General features: G+C 33.7%; 1 protein-coding gene across 2 annotated transcripts in view; it reads left to right on the forward strand.

Moving 5' to 3' along the window:
* The window catches only part of KCNT2 (potassium sodium-activated channel subfamily T member 2), a 512,407-nt gene extending 493,299 nt beyond the window's left edge, over window positions 1-19,108 (forward strand). For both annotated transcript variants that reach the window (XM_020971730.1, XM_020971731.1), the window contains 3 exons: window positions 189-489; window positions 12,202-12,286; window positions 17,955-19,108. In XM_020971730.1, coding sequence (XP_020827389.1) covers window positions 189-489; window positions 12,202-12,286; window positions 17,955-18,066 — 498 coding nt within the window. In that variant the 3' untranslated portion in view covers window positions 18,067-19,108. The remainder of the gene's footprint in view (window positions 1-188; window positions 490-12,201; window positions 12,287-17,954) is intronic.
* The last annotated feature ends 1,329 nt before the right edge of the window (window positions 19,109-20,437 follow it).

The raw sequence follows: 20,437 nt of genomic DNA on the forward strand, positions 1-20,437 counted from the left end.
GTAACAGAATAGTAAGAAGTATTAATTAATGGATTTTTTTGCCCTTTGAGTAGATGTTCTCATTATTTGCTGTGTAATTTTGCCAGGATACAAGTGCTCAGTATTATCTTAAATAAAGGCTGTGATTATATTTTCTAAAAATCTGTATTTCAAAAGCTCTAATTGTTAACATTAATTTCCTTTTATAGTCACAAATATCAATCAGTGTAGAAGATTGGGAAGACACCAAAGATACCAAAGAGCAAAGTCACCATCGCAACAACCACCGTAATTCAACATCTAGTGACCAATCAGATCACCCGTTGCTGAGGCGAAAGAGTATGCAGTGGGCACGTAGGCTCAGTAGAAAAGTTCCAAAGCATTCTGGTAAAACAGCTGAAAAAATAAGCCAACAGCGACTGAACCTGTATAGGAGATCAGAACGACAAGAGCTTGCTGAACTAGTGAAAAACAGAATGAAGCACCTGGGTCTCACTACAGTGGGATATGGTATGACCTTTAAAAATAGTATTTCACTTTTTTTACACCCTAATTGGGAGCTGTTCAAGGAGATGTACAGAAATCAAGTAATTTAAGAAGGCTTCAGATAGAACTAATCTTTTTTGTCTTTTTGTTTTACAGCTCAAGAGATATGGATTGTTGTAAAAGTTTTGCCAACTTAAATATAGCTCTACTCCTTTATGTGTATAAACATTAACTACACAAATGCAAACCACTGAGTTTGAAGCATTGGGCTACACGGTGTTTCCATAAACCCTAAATTGACTAGAATGGCAATATGAAATTTGCTCAAGGTGGTTTGCCAGAATTCTTCTAAATGATAATCTGTGTTTCTGAGATCTAGTACCAATACTTTTGGAGCTGGAGTAAGAAGGAAAATGACAAATCAGGGTGAACAAATATTGTGGTCTCAGTTTTAGCTCACCCTTGTTACAATTTTCCTGAGATAATTCAAGGATAACTTATTGTTTGTCCCTCTGCTCTAATGCCCCCAAATAGAATTTGAGAATAATCCAAATGACAAATTTTAATTGATATAATTATTTTACCCTAGAAAGTCAGTACAGAACATGTCAGAGGAATCATGATAATGAAACATGTTTCCTTTTTGCACTGATTCAGGCTTCATCACTAATGTACATGTATGTGTATGAATACTTAAAAAACTTTGATGAATCTATGATGTCATAAATGGGATATGCCTTGTAGTAATACAGATTATAACCTATCCCTACTTTTCCATCTTAGCCAATTCTTCATATTTTTACATGAATTCTTCATAGGAGAACCCAATATACTAGAGCATTCTCTCACTCTCTTTTTTAAATTTTATGGCTGCCTCTGTTGCCTTCAGGACATCTCTCTGGTATCTCTTATTCTTTCCAAATTATTTGACTGCCTGCCTTTTTTATTATTACTATTTTGATTTATCAACAATCACTTCCTTAAGCTTTTGAGTTTAAAATTTTTGTCGCCCTCCCTCTCCACCTTCCTCCCCTACATGGCGTTCAGTATGATATAGACTATACATATACATTCCTATTAAACATACTTTCACGTTAGTCATATTGTAAGGAAGAATTAGAACCAATAGGAGGAACCACCAGAAAGAGAGAAACAAAACAAAACAGAAGAAAAAAAATAGCAAATAGTATGCTTCAATCTGCATTCAAACTCCATAGTTCTTTCTTTGGATGTGGATAGCATTTTCTGTGATGAGACTTTTGGAGATGTCTTAAATCCTTGCATTGCAGAGAAGGGCTAAGTCTATAAACATTAGTCATCACACAACGTGGCTGTCACTCTGTACAACATTCTTCTGGTTCTGCTCACTTCACTCAGCATCAGTCCATACAAATCTTTCCAAGTTTTTCTGAAGTCCACCTGCTCATCATTTCTTATAGTACAATAGTATTCCATTACATTCATATACCACAACTTGTTCAGCCATTCCCCAGTTGATGGGCATCTTCTCAATTTCCAATTCTTTGCCACCACAAAAAGAGCTGTTCTAAATATGTTTGTACATGTGGGTCCTTTTCTCATTTTTATGATCTCTTTAGGATACAGCCCTAGAAGCTGCCTGCCTTTTCTCCAACTCTACATCTCCATGACAATAACTTATAAGTTATGTTTTATTAATCTGGGATCAGATTTTTCAGCCTACTTAGACCTACCTTGTGTCTCTCTGTGGCCCTTTGGATCTCTTGAGATATTAATCCTTCTGAAATTGTTGTGTTTAATTGTTAACAGACAGATAGTGCAGGGAATGGAGTGTTGGACTTGGAGTCAGGAGACCCAAATTCAAATTATGCTTCAGACACTTGCTTGCTGTATGACCATGGACAATCCACTTACGTCTCTCAATCTAAATTTCCTTATCTATAAAATTGGCCTTTCCCATGGATGTTGGAAGGGTCAAATGAGGCAACAAATGTAAAACACTTTGCAACTATTAAGGCTTTATAAAATGCTAGCTATTTATTATTAATAGTAATTTAATATACTAGTACAAAAAAGTAATTTTTTTTGAAGTTTGGTTTTAGTGTCAGAAAGAATAAAATTGTTTTTCTTTTTAGTACACCTTTATTCCACATGCCTTTTGGTCAATCCCAGTCAATCTTACCATTTTTCAGAACTGACAATTTGAAACAGTTATTTTAAAATTAAAGTACCATTTTCAATGGATTGCTTTTTAATTGTCCTTATTACATGTAATTGCACCTTCTATTCTTTCTCCTAATTTGACATCAGTTTTTGACCTTGGCTCTAATTGCTTGATGTTCTCAGTGCACATAGGCATCTGATGCTGAAATGACTCCTGAATCAGTAACTAACTTTTTTTCTGCCTGTTAAAATAGACAGTTTCCTTTGCTATGCTATTATTTGGAGGTGACAAACTGCCACTTATAAGCAAGAGACACCGTGGTTGAAATCAATAGATGTGTGGCATTTGTACATAGTCTCACATTCAGCAAATATTTTGAAAGAATATCAACAAAATTTTATCCTATCCCCAAAAATCAACAAATAGGACTCTAAATAATGAGCTTATTAATAATATTCACTGAAATTCTGTTCTCTTGCCATAATTTGCATTCTTTGTTAATACCAGCTTGCTCCTTATTACCTGAGACATTAACTTAGTGTACATCTGTGTTATTTGACAAGCTTATTAATATATTACTATTTTTGCTTGTTTCTGCAGAAAAGTTGGTAGAGGGTTTTATGTAACAATTATGACTAACTTGCAGTGAAACAAATTAGTTTTGCCTTCTTACATGGGGAATCAAACAATACTGAAGGCTTTTTGCCTTTTATAACATCAAGAGGAAAGAAATGGTACTAATTTTACCAAAAATTCTCAATGGAGTTTTTACAAACAGGTCTAGATCTAGGCAAGAATATAAGATATGAAATTTTTTGAGGGGTTACCTTTTCATTTTCCATCTCTTCACCCAAACCTCTCACACAGGAAAAACAAAACAAAACAAAACTTTAGACTGTTTATTTAGTAAATACGGTATTGAATTTGGAGTCCAGAAGGCCTGAGTTTAAATTCTATTCTTAATACTAGCCTATGTGATCATATGCAAGATATTCAACACCTCTGAATCTCAATAGTTTGAGAGAGATAATAGCACTGACCCTCCTTCTATCTTTCCAGGTTTTGTTTTTTTTAATTTTGCTTCCCTCCCCATGCTCTAAAATACAGCAGCACTGCTGTTGCTGTTACTTTCACACAACACTCCAAGTGCTTACTCCTTCCTTTTCACTAGCTATCTCCCATGCCTGGAATGTTTTTTGTCTTTGTCTTTGCCACCTAGCTTCCCTGTCTTCCTTCATGACTCGGGTCAAGTCTAATTTTCTGCAAGAGATCTTTCCTGCCCCAGCCAGTCATTTAGCGTCATAATATTAAAACCGGATCTCTCCAGACAAAAGCAAGGGCTTCATACTGCCTTTGTTAATAGGGCTCAACTCCAAAGCTACACTGTTTTGTAAATGCTGACCAGTGCAGGACAATCATAGAAAATAATTGCATCCTCAATCCTAGATTAGAGCAAATAAGAAATGAAATTGAGGAGTCTCTTAAATTTTCAGAGGAACAATCTGAAAGTTCTGCAGATTGGATAAAATTTTAATGCATATTCCAAAATTGCATTTAATAACGAAATAGATGACAAAAAAGTAGCAATAGCATAAATGATTTTGAAAATAGTATGGGCATACTTATAACGGAAATCCAAAAGGCTTTTTTTGAGTTTGATAAAATGAAGCTAACTAGAAGATACATTATACCAAAACCCAGTAATTCTAAAAAAATTATTTTATGCAAGAAACATCATGAATAAATACATTTTCCAACAGTATTTGACAAAAAGTGTAAAAAGATTGCAGGACCTGTACATTGCAGTAAATGCAGTAGCCTTTGCCATGGTAAGAATGACAAACACAAAGCTGGAGCTGTCAAGGAATACCCTTAAGAACAAATGTCAAAAACCACTCTGGCAGAAGTGATTTGAGAGCACTGTTAAAGGTCTGTGGAAAGACACTGGGAAATTAAATCAATATCTAGTTGGTACACAAACTTGTATGTTATATTGCACAATAAAAGGAAAGAAAAACAAAACATACAGAAAGGATTGTAGAAAAGAAAAGCATATCAGAAACTCTCAATTCTGTTAGCAATTGAAAGCAAAATTCAGAATTTTAAGACAAAACAAGGATAAAATAAGTTTAAGACAAAGTAACCCAAAGAACTAATAATCATTCACCACCAATTATAAATTTGAGGAGAAATAAAGAAAATGAGGTGAGGAAAAAAAAAACAGGAGGAGAGTGTGGAAATGTATGGCCACCAATATTGTCTTACGACATCCAAAACAAGAAAAACATGTTAAACCAAATATAAAATGGAAAGCTTGCACAGGGCTCATATAAAGAATGCCATTATAGCCATGTTCAAAGAGGTGATTGAAAATCTGCCTTCTCTGCAATGCTAGAAAATGACAGAGACAAACAAGATGCATAACTATTATCTTAAATGCTTGATAATAAGTCATGATTTATGAAGGAAAACACTTACAGTTTCAGCTCAGACATGAGTCTGATTTAATTTTTCCTCACAGAGTGCACCACAAACTTTTCCTGTTACTGAAAGATAAGAACAACAGTGACCCTTCCAAATACAGGCCAATTACATATTTGTGTACTTTATGAAAAGCATTCACTGTTAATATGTTATATATGTATATATATATACACATAAATTACATGCACCTATGTGTATATTTTTAGGAGAAAACAATGTCACCTGAGGACAAAAAAAAGCATGCCAAATTTTTTTATTATTGATTTGGAAATTGCTAAGCAAGCTGCCTGAAGTGCTATGACATTTATTATTACCAAACCATATTAATCCCTTAGTGTTCATGGATAGCATCAAGATATTTGACTCCATGGAAAAGTAAATTAATCATCTTCTTCATTTCTCTAAAGATGTCAAAATATCATTTGGAATGTAAAATTCTTAATGTATGCCAAACAAAACCAGACTGAATACTTCAAGTTTGAATTTGTAGGTCCCATTAAACCAATGGATGGAGGTGATAATTATAAATATATTGGTATCCCCTGGGCAAGGCACATCAAGCATAAAAATATCAAGAACTCTCCATATGTTGACAATTACTGGCATTCTGAAATTAAGAGCTAAATGAGAGTATGTTTAAAGCAATTAGCACTTATGTCCTATTTGCCTTAATATTCTCTTTCAGAACCATAAAATGAACCAGCCACCTGCAACATAGATTTAGAGATTTTCATTTCCTTATTTAAAAAGAGGAAGAAAATTATAAACATTTTCAGATCACATAAAAAGGAAAAAAACATATAGAAATATTTTCAGAATGTACACACAGCAATTCACAAAGAAATAATAAAGGATGATAATAATTACTCACCATTGGGTTTGGTGAATGTAATGAAAATATAGCTTCTGAGTAATCCTATTAATTGCATGAGATTAAAGAATGGAATTAAAAGTTCTCTAATGGGCAATGTCCGCATGTATTCAGACAAGTATATGTTGTCAAGGAAGCATTGAACAAATAGCCACATAACACATACTCGTCTGGACAGAGAAGAGTTTGTGGTGGCAATTCAGGACTAGATCTACCACCAGAATTTACAGAAATTATCCTTTAGCACTCTAGGTTCAGTGATCAATGTAGGTTATGTGAGGAACTTAAGCAAGTATTTACTAGACGTTGCAAAAATATAGTAGTTCCTGAACATGTGGAAAGATGTACCCTGGTGTCTAAATTTGCACTGCAGAGGCACACTTTCTTTCAGGAGTAGACAGGTGAAAGATCCCATACTATAAATATAAACCTTATAAGATCTTGGAGAAGTCAACCTACAGAGTATACTGAAATTGTACTATTTCCATAGACTGGATTATTGCCTGCAACCCCCCCCCCCGACATTGATCTACAAAATTAAAAAAAAAAATCAAAAGACATCCTCGTGACAAACACCCATTATGTCCAAACTACATGGGAAAAAATGGCTTTCAACATGGAGGAGCCTATGAAAAGGATATCAGAATTACATAAGAACATGAAAGACATTACTCCTATTGTCCAATCTGCTACTAGAGGTTAACTGAGAATGCTTTCAATGATCATACAGGGGATGAGTCTCATGTCTAGTCTTTTTTATTCTGCCAGAAAGAACAGTTATTTTATGCATCTGTTAAAAAGCACATTGCATCTTTAATATAAAATATTAGCAATATAGGAATCTTATTCGAGGCTTGTTTGTACTTGAATCCAGTTAAGATTATCTGTCTATCTGTCTGTCCTATTGTTTGCTGACTTATTATAGGGTTGAGACATTTAAAACACTATATAATATTTCATTTTAGTTAATTTTAAAACCAATTTATTCTTGTATTTTCAAATGCAATGGAAAGAGTTCCGAATGGATAAGTGAAAGAGTACCTCATGAAGCACTGGGAAGTTAAAGCAACAGAAACTTCATATTTAACTAAGCAGAACTTAAATTGTTGAAGACATCTGTGGTAATGTGAATTTCTAGATTAAGGAAAACAAAAATAGAATGAAAGAGAACCAATGTACTAACATGATCATTTTGGTAGTGTTTTCATTAACTATGCCAATTTGTCAACATGGTTCTTGGCCTTCTTTGAAAGTAATAAACATTGTGATAAAGCATTCTACTTTTCACAAAAACATTTGAACCTAGGGCCATCTTCCACTGTACGTAAAGTCGTAATATTTAGAAAGGCAATGTAAACTATCATTCCCTAAAAAAGTGAAGGATGATACATGACTCCTTACTGAAATATTAGTTAATATGTAGGTGAATAATTCTCAACATGTGTATGGTACTTTATAATTTAGAATGATTTTATATATTTATACCCTGGGAGTTGGGTAGCATTTTATTTTTTTAAATTAATGTAATTAAATTAAACTGTTACAGAGAGGTTAAGTGATATGCCCAAGTTACATAGCCAGCTACTAACTAACACATCTAGGACTGTTTTGAATTTAAGTTTGGTAATTTTTCTTCTCTGCTATGTTGTCTCTCAAATAGCTAGAGAGATAAACTAGGAAATCTAAACATGTCTTATTTAATTTTGTTGATTATTTCTCCCAGTTTTGCTTTACAATGACCATTCCCTTTCATCACTCCAAAGCTCCATACTCCTTCTGGCCATCTCACACATATTTTATATGGTATAGGTCACTGTCCAAAGAGATACAATCTTTTTTTCTAGGTGAAATGATAGGAGGTTATAAACATGTAGAGAAAACCTGTTAAATGTTGGCTTATGATAATGAAGAGTGCTTTCGACGTGATATCTTCCAATTACTGACTATTTTGGACGATTTTTTCCCCTAAGGATATTTTCAGAATGCATCTCAAACTTGTTGGGAATACCCATCCTAATAAAGAAGGAAAGCCAAATGCTTTGATTGATAAAATGATTGGCATTTTTAACAGTACAAACATTCAATCTCATCTTCAGAATGCAATTTGTGCTACAGGTGCTGACAGATTCTGGCATCAAACACTGTTAGGGAAGAACTGTGAACTTGAGATTAAAGGTTAAAGGCTCAGAATTAAAAAGAATCTTTTTCAGATGACTTGAGGATAAGTGACAATAGCTACATCTGGCACAGATTGTAGTCATACTATCCTAAAGAAACTTTTATTTTCTGATTAAAATAATCAAATTTTGGATGACCCAAGGGCTTATCTTAACAAAGTATTGTTACTTAATGAACATGCTAATTAGGTGATTCTTATATAGCATATTACTAATGTAGACATAAAGCTATGACAAAGTTTGACATTTTTTTCCCATCACAACCCTGAAGACTGACTACATTATCAAACCAAAAATAAAGTTATTCAAGTATCAAGGATTTCCCCCAGATCACATTTTACTTTCTTTTCGGCAAAATAAACAAATTATCTATAAGAGCAGAAAGCATCTAGAGCTGATGTACATCCATTGATTCACTCACTCACTCACCGTAGGTACAACCCCAGTTTCCAATCCTTTGTCACCAAAAATAAAACCAACAAAACTCTGCCACAAATATTTTGTATGTATGGATCTTTTTCTTCTTTCTTTGATCTCTTTGGTGTATAAACCTAGCAATGGTATTTCTGAGTCACTTGAGTGTGTGCAGTTTAATAGCTTTTTGAACATAATTCCAAATTATCTTCCACCACAGCTGAACTGGTTCACAGGTCCATCAAGAGTCCATTAATATACTTGCTTCCTCACAGCACTTCCAGCATGTATTCTCAATCTTTTCTTATTCACTTTGATAATTAGATGGGTGTAAGGTAGAACTTCAGGAGTTGTTTTAATTTACATTTATTTGATCACTGGTAATTTAAAGAATTTTTAAAATATAGCTATTGGTGGCTTGGATTTCCTCTTCTGAAAACTGCCTATTCATATCCTTTGAGTACTTATCAATTGGATAATGGGTCTTATTCATATAAATTTGAGTCACTTCATTGTATATCTCAGAAATATGACATTTCAGAGAACTTGTTGCAAAGATTCCACCCTGATATGCCCTTTTATTTTCAATTTTAGCTGAATTTGTTTTGTTTGTTTGAAATTAATTTTTAATTCTTCTTTGTGTATTTTTAAAAATTTTATAAAATTTAAATGGTCTATTTTACCTTTTCTGATCATCTCTGTCTCTTGAGTGGTCATGAATTCGTCATCTATCCATAGGTCTGACAGTTTCTTCCTTGCTTCTCTAATTTATGATGTCACCATTTTTGTATAAGTCACTAAATCATTTGGGGTGTATGTTGGTAAATGGTGTATGATACTAGTCTATACCAAGTTTCTCTCAGTCTACTTTTAAGTTTTCCCAAAATTATTTGTCAAATATTGAGTCCTTGCCCTAATACCTGAGATCTGTGAGTTTACCAAAATCTTTATAACCATAATTCTTGTTTGCTTCTGTAGATTATAAATCTAATCGGTTCCACTAGTCACCCTCTCTATTTCTTAACTAACCTAACTACTTTAATGATTACTGCTTTTGTGCCATGGCTTGAGATCTGATACTGCTAGGTACAATTTCTTCCCACTTTTTTTCCCCATTAATTCTTTTGAGATTCTTCACCTTTTGTTTCTCCAGATGACTGTTGTTTTTTTTTTTTAGTTCTATAAAGTAATCCTATGGTGGTCTGAATGGTTTGACTTATGCCTACACTGTTTTTTTTAGTCATTGATTGTTGATATTTTGGAGTCATTCTCTTCTTTTGGATTTGTGCCTTTTTTTTTTTTTGGCAATTGGGGTTAAGTGACTTGCACAGAGTCACACAGCTAGTAAGTGTTAAGTGTTTGGTCTGAGGCTGAATTTGAACTCAGGTCCTCCTGACTTAAGGGCTGGTGCTCTATCCACTGTGCCACCAAGCTGCCCTGGGTTTGTGTCTTGAGCATTCTTGTTACCATAATAACTCTTTATAGTAGGATCCATTTTAGATTTTCTCATTCCCCCCAGCCTTCTTCCTTATTTTTGACTTTGTGTTAGAACCACATTCTCTGCACTTCTAGGGAAAATGTCTGTACTTGGCTTTTGCTATCTTGAGTTTTTCTTGGGGTATTGAATGTTGTATAATTCTATTATCTTAGTATAGCTCCAGCTATAGACTGTAACTGTGAGCACTCTCAAAGTTTTCTGGTCCAGCACAAAATTTAATCATGGCTATCCTAGTTTGAACTTTGCAGGTTCCTGGCCTGGGTTTGTGTCTGCACAATTCTGCTGTGGGCTTGCCTCTGTTTGGAAGTTGTAGTCGACAACTGCTATAATTGGTCACTATTAGCTAGCTGGAAAGCTCTGCAGATTGAGAATGACAGAGCTTCAGGTTCCTATTTGCTCTGGGATTCCTGCCCTAATTTTTCCAATGCTGGTTTCAGACTAGACTGAAGGCTATAACTGAGGACCCACCCTTCTCCTGAGGTTGGAGCTACACAGCTAGTAGTTGCTTTTGAATATGTTTCTATCTCAAATAAGTACCTCAGAGTCCAAGATTTCTCTCCATTCTGGAATTCTGCCACTAGGTATAGGTCTCTGTCTTAGTCTACCTTGAATCAATGACCTGGAATTTAGTAGTGAAAGACAAATGCTTTTTGGTACCTGTTCTGGCATTTTTCACAAGGTCAGAATCTCCCTTAAAGGGTTTGGAGCTGGCTACCTGTGGACTTTGGCTTGCACTTCCCTCTTCCCTTGAAATGGATATGACTATGGCTCTTATATGGCTTGAACCCATGACTTCAGACTCATTTTTAATACCACATTCAAGCTAGCTGTGCTAACCAGCCACTAATACTTCATGGATCTTGCTTTACTCAGTAGAAGTCTTACCTAAATAGCTGTGCATAAATCAACTATAACCTTGCCCATAAATGTACTACTTTACAAGAAAACCTATGTTATCTCCTTTTGTAGGCCCTGATTTTTTTTTTGCTTTAAGTTAGTATTTTAATCTGTTAAGTGTTTAAAATAGGAAATAGACTTTTTATTATAATAAAGTTTTGAGAATTGACTGGTATTCTAGAGTTCAGAGTTCAGAGAGACAAACAGTCTTCTCAGGACTCTATTATATTCCCCTTATATAATCTTAGTCAAGAACTTTAAGTTTCTCTTGTTCAGTTACTTCTATGATTTTGGGTTACTGAGTAAAGGATACTTTTTAAGGAACAAAACTTTTATCCTCTGTTAAATAAATATTAGTGGATTTATATAATATATTCTTCAAATTTAAATGAGACAAAATACAAATCAGGTTTGATTATGTCATTTTATTAATTAACTCTTTAAAAAGATATTGAAATTGTGTCTTGATAATGTCTCTGATGAATAAGATATTATAACTTTTCTTTTCTGAATCCTAAGCTCCATAGCTCATTATGCCAAAGAACATTATAAGTATAGATTAGGACCTCAATGAAAGCCATGCAGTCCAGAGTGTTTTTCCTTCAAAGATGCCATCCTGGACATGGCAGGCCTATTGTCCTACAGATTAATCTGGGTCATGGACTCTCCAGAGCAAGATCCTTGGCATTAAAATTAAAATATGATATCCCAGATAAAAAAAATTGCATTGATTTGACAAATGTGAAAGGTGGTAGATGTAGAGTTCTGTCTTAGATATTGACTCACATGATTCAGTAGTTCTGGTACCTGAAATTTATTATCAAATGAAGTTAATCAAGGGCCTTTGCAAAAGCAAAGGAATTGTGTTTCTTGTATGCCTATATTATTAAGACAAATATATATGGAAAATTCCAGTTCTTAAGTAATTTCCATATGTATATTCTAAAATCTGATGCAAACAAATACTTTTGACAAGTAGACAATAATAGAGTATTACTATTTCATATATGAGTAAGGGAGTGGTATCCTTTGTTCCTTTCCTGAGAGAGCTGGCATTTATCTTTATTATTCCATCAAAAACACTTCCAATGATGATAATTTGAAAATATATTTCCCTCCTAAAAGATCTGCTAAACTCCTTTGACTGCTAAAAGGTATATGTAGGGATTTCTAGGGTTGATTTATCAAAAACAATCATTCCTGCAACTTGTAAATTATCTGACAACTTTGTATTTATTTATCCATCCTACAGATGAAATGAATGATCGCCAAGGCACCCTTTCATACATCCTGATCAATCCTTCTCCTGACACAAGACTGGAAGTTAATGATGTTGTGTAAGTTGATGGCATGTATCTGTGAGAGTTACAGAGTTTCAGACTTTAATTTTCACAAAGCACTTATTTCTTTCTCTTCTAAATGCTCTTATACCTTCTTATTTTTCTTTGAATTTAAAAATGTTTTGAAAATATAAACCTTTTTATTTTCAATTTTCTATTCAGTTTATTTTCAATTCAGTAAGGATTACTTTGTGTCTGCTATAGATCCAGAATTATCTAATAGGTACTAGAGAAATCTAAAGGAAGCAAATGAAGTACACTTTTTATTCGAGGAGCCACAATTTATTTGAGATTCAGTTTACTGTGGGAGAAGGAATCCTGAATTTGGAATCAGGAGATATGTGTCTGTGTTAAGCAATTCAAAAATATTGTCTTATTTAATTCTGACAAAAATGCTAGGAGCGAGGAGGTGTTATCCCATTTTGTGGCCAAAATAAAAACTGAAGCAAATGGAAGTTAAATGAGTTGACTAGAGTCACAAAGCTAGTAAATGTCTAAGTTCAGATTTGAAGTCAGATCTTCTTCACTCCAGACCCTTCACTATATCCATAGCTCTAGCAAGCCAAAACCTTTGGAACAGCTGTTGAGGGGGTGTCAATAAGGGAAAAAAAAATTAAGAAAGATTGCCATGTAAGCATTGGGGGCTTCATGTAGGAGATGGTGTTTGAGCTAATATGTAAAAGGGGAAACATATTCTAAGATGTGGATATGAGGATTTAGTGCATTCCAGTCATGTTTAATCACTTGTGCTAATATACAGAGTTGGACAATTGTCAGATAAGGAACAGTAAATACAGTTTAGCAGGAATAAACAATTTGTGAAGGGAAGTAATGTATAAATAGAATTTGAAGATTGGTTAGAGACAAGTTGTAAAGGTCTGGAAATTTTAAATAGAGGAATTTGTATTTGAACTTAGAATTAAAATGAAGGTATTGGATTTTATTAGTCAAGAAGTAACATGATTTAGTGAATGGTCAGTGAGATCAATAGTCCATCAATATAATGAGGGATGAATGGTTAGTGAGAAAATTGAAGCAGTCAGTTTAGGTTACTCTTGTTAGGTATTTAGAACTGAGCATGAGAAAAACATAGTAAATTATCTTGAAGAGATGTTTTTATTTTTAAAGATAAGAAATAAGCATGTCTGTAGTTAGTGATGAAGTAGCCATTAGATATTATGGAAGATTAAAGATGAAACAAAAAATGATGATGCCATAGGCATCCAGCAGAGAGGTAGGGAAAAGGCTCCAGAGGAAAGGTAAATCTTGGCAAAGAAAAAGGATTTCTCAACTTTTTAACCTGAAACAAGGACAAAAGAATGATTACAGTTGTGTAGAGATTTTAAAATGGGCTGGAGGAAAGAAGTAAGTATAAAATGCTAGGTATTATTATTAAAAATTAGCTATTATAGTTACTATGGAAGATTTGAGCTTGTTTAAGTAAAATTGGTCATAATGTTTCATTGTGTTTTTATTCAAAGTTTGTCAGTGGAGCCACTGAGATTACAATTTATCATGGTTACAAAGATAATAAATATAAGATTATGTTATAGAAAGCTCAGAAATCTATGAAGATTGTATATTTATACACACACAAACACATACATACATATATATATATATATATATATATATATATATATATATATATATATATATGTATATGTATATGACATACTCAAGTACTGAGAGGCTTCTTGTGTGGATAAACATCTCTCCGACCTTGCCCTTCTGGAGCTCTTTACAAACCTCAGATTTCCATTTAAATGTTACCTACATCTCTAATATTCCATGATAAACTTCAGCATCTCTTTCCTTATCTCACTCTTACCCCTTTAAGGGCTTCACTATTTCTATCAAAATTTCCCAGTTACCTAGGCTCAAAATCTCCATAATGTTTTGCTTTACTTTTCCTTGCTATCCCCTCATCCTTCTGGAACAATGGACTTGATTTCATTAGTAAAAGGACATTCTGATGAGTAAACTACTATTTCTAGTACAGTTATCCCTTCCATATTATAACTTTACACATTATGGTTTCGATTTATTGGGGGTCAGCATAAGAAATTAAATGGGAATTTTGGGGTATTTTTGTGGAAGCCTTAGACAATGTGCAAAGGCCAGCAGATGACACAGAAAAAGTTATGAAAATTATAAATGCATGTAATACATATATAGTATTGTATAATATCAACCCAGATTTTACAATGTTAATGTAAACATTCCATAAAAGAAAAAAGAAAAAAAATCAGACATCTTCTCTGATACTAAGAGAGGGCCAAAAAATTTTATGTGGATTTTCCAAATCATGGTGGTATGCCCGTAACCCCCAAAATATAACTGTACCCTATCCCCTGAGCAGTCCAGGTGCTAAAAACTTTTACTGTTATCAATTTTGTTGATAATTGATTTCTTTTTTCTTCGCATATCCATTTTCACAGCACATTTTCAATTAAGGCATAACATGCACTGGATTCCAAGAAAAATAAATTAGGAACTCATATGGCATTATAAACCTGAATGTACACTATTTGTTTTCCTCATTGATTGACAAAATTATTAAAATCATGAAGCACTGTACATAGTTCACAAAATTAAAATGAGATCTGAAATTAATATATGCTTTTAAAAATTAATAAAACCCTATAACACTATGGCTTTTAGCATAATTTCTATTGATTTTTCATATCAAGAAATATACTATATATTAATTTTTTTTAGTTTAAAGTCCACTGTCTTTATATTTCATGTTTTTAAATTAGTTCTGTGTCCATTTTTGAATCTACTATATTAAAATGAAACAATAGAATGCCCATGTCTTTAGGATTAAGAGCATAACAAAAGTTTTATATCTGTACTGTAATTTCCCTAAAACGCACGTTTGTAGTCACTCCATGCTCCCTATTTCTGTCTCGCGTTTGTTTACAAAGACATCCATAATGAGGCCTTTTCTTCTTCTTTCAACTTAAAACTCCACATGAACCTTCTACTCGAACTCATTTTTTTAAAAAAATTTTCCTGAAACATTCCATTCACATTCTTGTCCCTGAAGTTTTACTCAAACTACCCTGCCTGGCATACAGTAAGAGCTTAATAAATGCTTGTTGACTGACTGACTTAATATCCCATCTAATGGCATTGTGGCTAGAAGTTCAAGTAGCCTCAGACACTAACTTGTGTGAATGTGGAAAAGTTACTTAACCTCTCTCTGCCTCAGTTTCTTCAACCATTTATGTTTAAATGGAGATAATAAAAGCACCTACTTTATAGGGATATTTTGAAGATCAAATGAAGTATTTGTAAACAATGTTTAGCATAGTACCCATCACATAGTAGGTGCTATATAAATGCTTACTCCCATCCATCCCTTACTTCGAAGGAAACTAGAGATAATCTCCTTAAAGATAATCTTGTTTTTTAACAGATGAGGACACTTGCATGAGACACCATCAGGCCAAGGTTTTGTTGTTTAGTCTTTTTCACTTGTGTTTCACTCTTCATTATACCATTTGGGGTTTTGTTGGCAAAGATAATGGAGTGGTTTGGCATTTCCTTCTCAAGATCATTTTAAAGGTGAGGAACTGAGGCAAACAGGGTTAAGTGACTTGCCTAGGTAAGTATCCGAGGCTGGATTTGAATTTGTAAAGGTGTGTTTTTCTGACTCCAGGCCCAGCACTCTATCCTCTGTGCAGACTAAGGTCCTTGATTCTAACCCTAATTCAGAGGTCTTCCTACAGAGACATACTGTCTACTGCCCAGGGATTGCCCCCTCCCCTGGACTTTGAAATTATGATCTTAGCTATGAAGTGATTTTTATCATGCTTCTTTGAGTAATGATATATGCTATATTAAAATAAATATATCCTTTTGTTTGTGGAGCCTATGTCCCCAAACAAAATTCGGCTTATTCTGGCCCTTCCTGATCCATTTTTTTCTTCTCCTGGGGCAGAGAGAATGTCTTCTGACACTTAAAACAATAATAACAACAGCAACGAAATAGCAATAATCAAACATTTTGTGTTTCATTTCAAGCTAATTATTGAACATCAATAAAATCGACTAAGCTTGCTTAGTAATTATTCATTTAAGTCAGTTTTTCTAAAAATATATTGGGATTCTTTGTTCCTTTTCATTCACCTTTCATCCTCTACCAATCATTGACTGGATTATGTGTACACCATTCTTTTAGTTCTGCTTCTGTCACTTTGTATTCTTTCATAGAGCTTATTCCAGATTTCCTCATATTTGTTTTTTTTTTTTAATGTCATCATAGTATTCCATTATGTGAATTTACTACAATTTCCTTTTGGCACTCTGTTGTTGTACATTTAAAGCTGTTCACAACTTTAAAAAAAATATGTATGATGTTGCTCTGAAAAAGAAAAACCATTTAATAGCTAGCTCTTAAAACAATTGATAATTCTTTTCAGGTTTTATTTGTAGTAATGGAAGATTGAGACCAAAGTCTATGATTCTTTGTGTGTGTGTGAATTTTATTACATATTAATAGATTGCTCTTAAAAAATATTCTAGAAGTTTGCGATTCCACCACAAATGGATGAGTGTACTTGTTTGTGTCTTATACTCTTATAAGTCTTTTTTAGAGTTGGTACTTACCACCATCCCCTGAACATAGTATCCACAAAAATAATTCTGTTGATGATTACTGAGAGTTGACAATGGAAAGTGAATATCTGTTTAATGCCAATTTTAACATTTGTGAATAAGTATTGGTGGATGGATGCTTTCCTATTTCTCTCTTGGTAGAATACATTTTGTGAGTGACAGTGTGGTATAATAGAGAGCTCTCTGGTTTTGGAATCAGAAAGACAAGGGTTCCAATCCTTATTCAGTCACTTAATGGGCAAGATACTGGTCATCCCTGCTGTGAATTTCCTCATTTTCAAATTATTTAGATAAAAATAGCACTTTCAGCATAGGCATATTGTGAAGGTCAAATAATAAAATATATGCAAAGTACTTTTTGCTACATAAATATACACTGCATAAATATGAGCTGTTTTCATTTCATACTACAAAAGTCCATAGTTCCTTTGAATTTCTGGACAGGGACCATGACCTGAATGTGATCAGGTGCAGTATTAATTAGAATGATGGCTGCAACTGTGTGGATCACGTATTTGAAAAATCAGATTTTGAGTTTTGAGATCACCTATCCTGAGTTAATCATTTTATAGCTTAAGAAACTGAAATTCAAAAAAGAAAAAAAAAAGATTTACCAAGGTCGCAAAGTTAATTAGTGGCCAGACAAATCCTAGAGCTCAGGCACCTTTGATAGAAACTATAAATACCTCAGTACCCTGATTTCTGGAATTTATGCCAGTCATCAAGATAAAAGTGATAAAATCAGACCTGAATGAAAGATATCGGTGCTTGATTTCTCACTCTTCATGAACAAAATCTTGTAAATTATGGACAGTTGGTAATACACTATCCCTGTCATTCACTGGGCCTCCATTTACATAGTAAATCTTTCATTACATTTACTTCTGCTGCGGTTCCATAGATGTAGGATAGTTTAGACAGTGTAGAAGTTAAAGTAATATCATGTTTGAAATGAAACTTGAGAGAGACTATGTAAATTAATTTTGATATTCTTGCATATAACTGATCCTAAGTATAATCATATGTATTCTTTTTCTAGGTATTTAATTCGACCAGATCCCTTGGCATACCTTCCAAACAGTGCACCCAGCCGAAAAAGTAGCATCTGTAATACCACTGGACCTGACACTCGAGAAGAAACACAGCTTTGATACACTTCATAATAAAAAACACTATTTTTCTACAGAGTACCTTGATTCCATCAATACTACTTCTACAGAAAAAAATGCTGCTGGCATGAAATAAATAGGGTAGAATATAATTTATTCTATTCTACTAACAAAACCCACCGTGAATCTTAGATTATCTTGAAAGCTATGTTCCAGTTATCAATTCCATTTTTTTCCAATGGATATTTAAAAGGCATTAGTGGAGTGACTCCAAAGAGCAAGATTAAGATACAAGAACAAATATGAAATTTATCAAGGCTTCAATATTGGTCCTGACAAATACAAGCAACTAAAAAAAAAGTTTAATGGAAGGAAACAGAAAATCAAAATACCTAACATACTACACATAGTAAATTATTGCTGCTTAAAAAGACATTAAATGTACCAAGATGTGTTCTTTAAATCTATCTCACAAAAAAGAAAATTTCCCAGCAATGTCTGTTGCCTACAAACCCAGAAGCAAACTATGTCATGTGTGATTGTTGTTATCAAAATCATAGCTTCAGTTAGAATACTTATCTTATAGCTTTTTTTGTCTGTCTTTTCCCATGACAATATATTCATTTTGGAATTGCACTAAAACTCTCTGCAGCATGCCTTATTGCTCACATAAAGAAGCCAGGGGATAAAGAAAAAGGAAGGGAAACATGATGTACGTGACTTTTCTTTTTATAATTGTGTTAAGACATATTTACATATGCCAAGAAAACAAAGATTGAGCAGAAAAATAAAATGCTGGATGGCCACATATAGGACCTTAGAGTGGAAATGTTAGGTTAGTTTTCTGACAGTATACTAAACTTATCTTCATTTGGCTTTTGTGCTTCAGAATTCTTCATCTGTCTACATATAATTCATTAGAAAGAAGTAGATTGAAATTTGAAGAGCAAATGCAGAATTATTTCACTGTGCATTTTTTTAAAAAAAATTTGGAGTATGTTTCAAATTATTGAAAGAACTCCTTTATGTCTTTGGTATTTAAATAACCATAATAATAATAATAATTATAATAATAAAAACTTGTGTGGAGAAATTTGATTCATTTAATTTAAATGACAGATAGATGGATAAAGCATTTATTAAGTACTTATCAGATGCCAAACACTGTGCTTAGCATGGGGAATACAAATACAAACAAAGAAAACAATTCCTCCTCTCATGGAGTCTGCATTCTAATGTGGGAAGGGACCATAAATAAAGGGAAAGGAGCTGGAAATTGGGCAGGGAAAAGGGGGGGAAAAGACTGATGCGAATTTTTTAAATGTCTTAAGAGTGACAAATAGAGTGGGAGTAAACATAGCCTGGGTATTTCATAAAGCTGAGATTTTGACCAGAGACTCACCAATCAGAAGAGAGGGCTGTAGGGCAGAGGCACTTCCAAGGTAAAAAGACAGCTATTAGGGACATAGAGAAGCCTGGAGAGTGAAAAGTGGAATAAGGGGAGTATTAATTGTGTTTATTATGTTCTCAGAACCCCTGGCTTGAAGTGTCACTTTAGCCTGGTAAAAGTCTATTGGAGTCTGAGAGAAGGTATAGATGTGTATCTCATGAGATTATTTTAATATATTTGATTTTATTCTTTTACCTTCTAAGGTAATGAGTAAAACTTATATACAGGTAAGTCATGCTTATGTAGTTGATCCCTTTATGCTATACAAATATGATTTGTGTCCAATGAAATACCACAGAGAAGAAAAGAAGGCAGAAATGCCAAGTAAGTGGAAGCTTAGCCAAGGCACTAATAGGATAAATCCAGACATACCTGCAGACTAGGGAGATAAATATTGTCACACAGAGAAGTGTTATAACTTGGAGATAGATGCTACCTGGCCTCTGGGAGCAAAGAGAACTTGGCTTTCTGCCAAATTCCTGATGGTGTTGGATGTAATTCTAAGATGACTATGGGTAAGTGAGGGCTAGTCACTGTCTCTCATCAGTTAATAGAATCAGAGAGTTAGTTAGCAGTGTCTTCTAGAAGTTAAAACATTTCAGAATTGGAAAGAGTGTTCGATGTTGTCTACTACTTGTTTAAAGATCTCTCCACAGCAAAGGGTAGTGTGGTATAGTGGAAACAGCACTGGTTCTAGATTTGGAGGAACTGAGTTTAAATACTTCTCTGATAGTAACTATTTTTGTGACTTTGGATAAGTCACTTAACCATTCTGGAATTTAGTTTTTCAATTTGTCAAATAAGTGAATTGGGGTAAATAAACTCTGACGTCACTTCTCACCCTAGATCTGTCATCTTATGATGCCTAATTGTGGACCAGTCTTTGCCTGAAGATTTCTAATGAAGAAGAAACCACAAAATCCTGGGACAATAGCTCTAATTATTAGAGAGTTTTTTCTTGTT

Source organism: Phascolarctos cinereus, unplaced genomic scaffold (genome assembly GCF_003287225.1).
Source record: "Phascolarctos cinereus isolate Bilbo 61053 unplaced genomic scaffold, phaCin_HiC Scaffold_5;HRSCAF=322, whole genome shotgun sequence".
NCBI lineage: Eukaryota > Metazoa > Chordata > Mammalia > Diprotodontia > Phascolarctidae > Phascolarctos > Phascolarctos cinereus.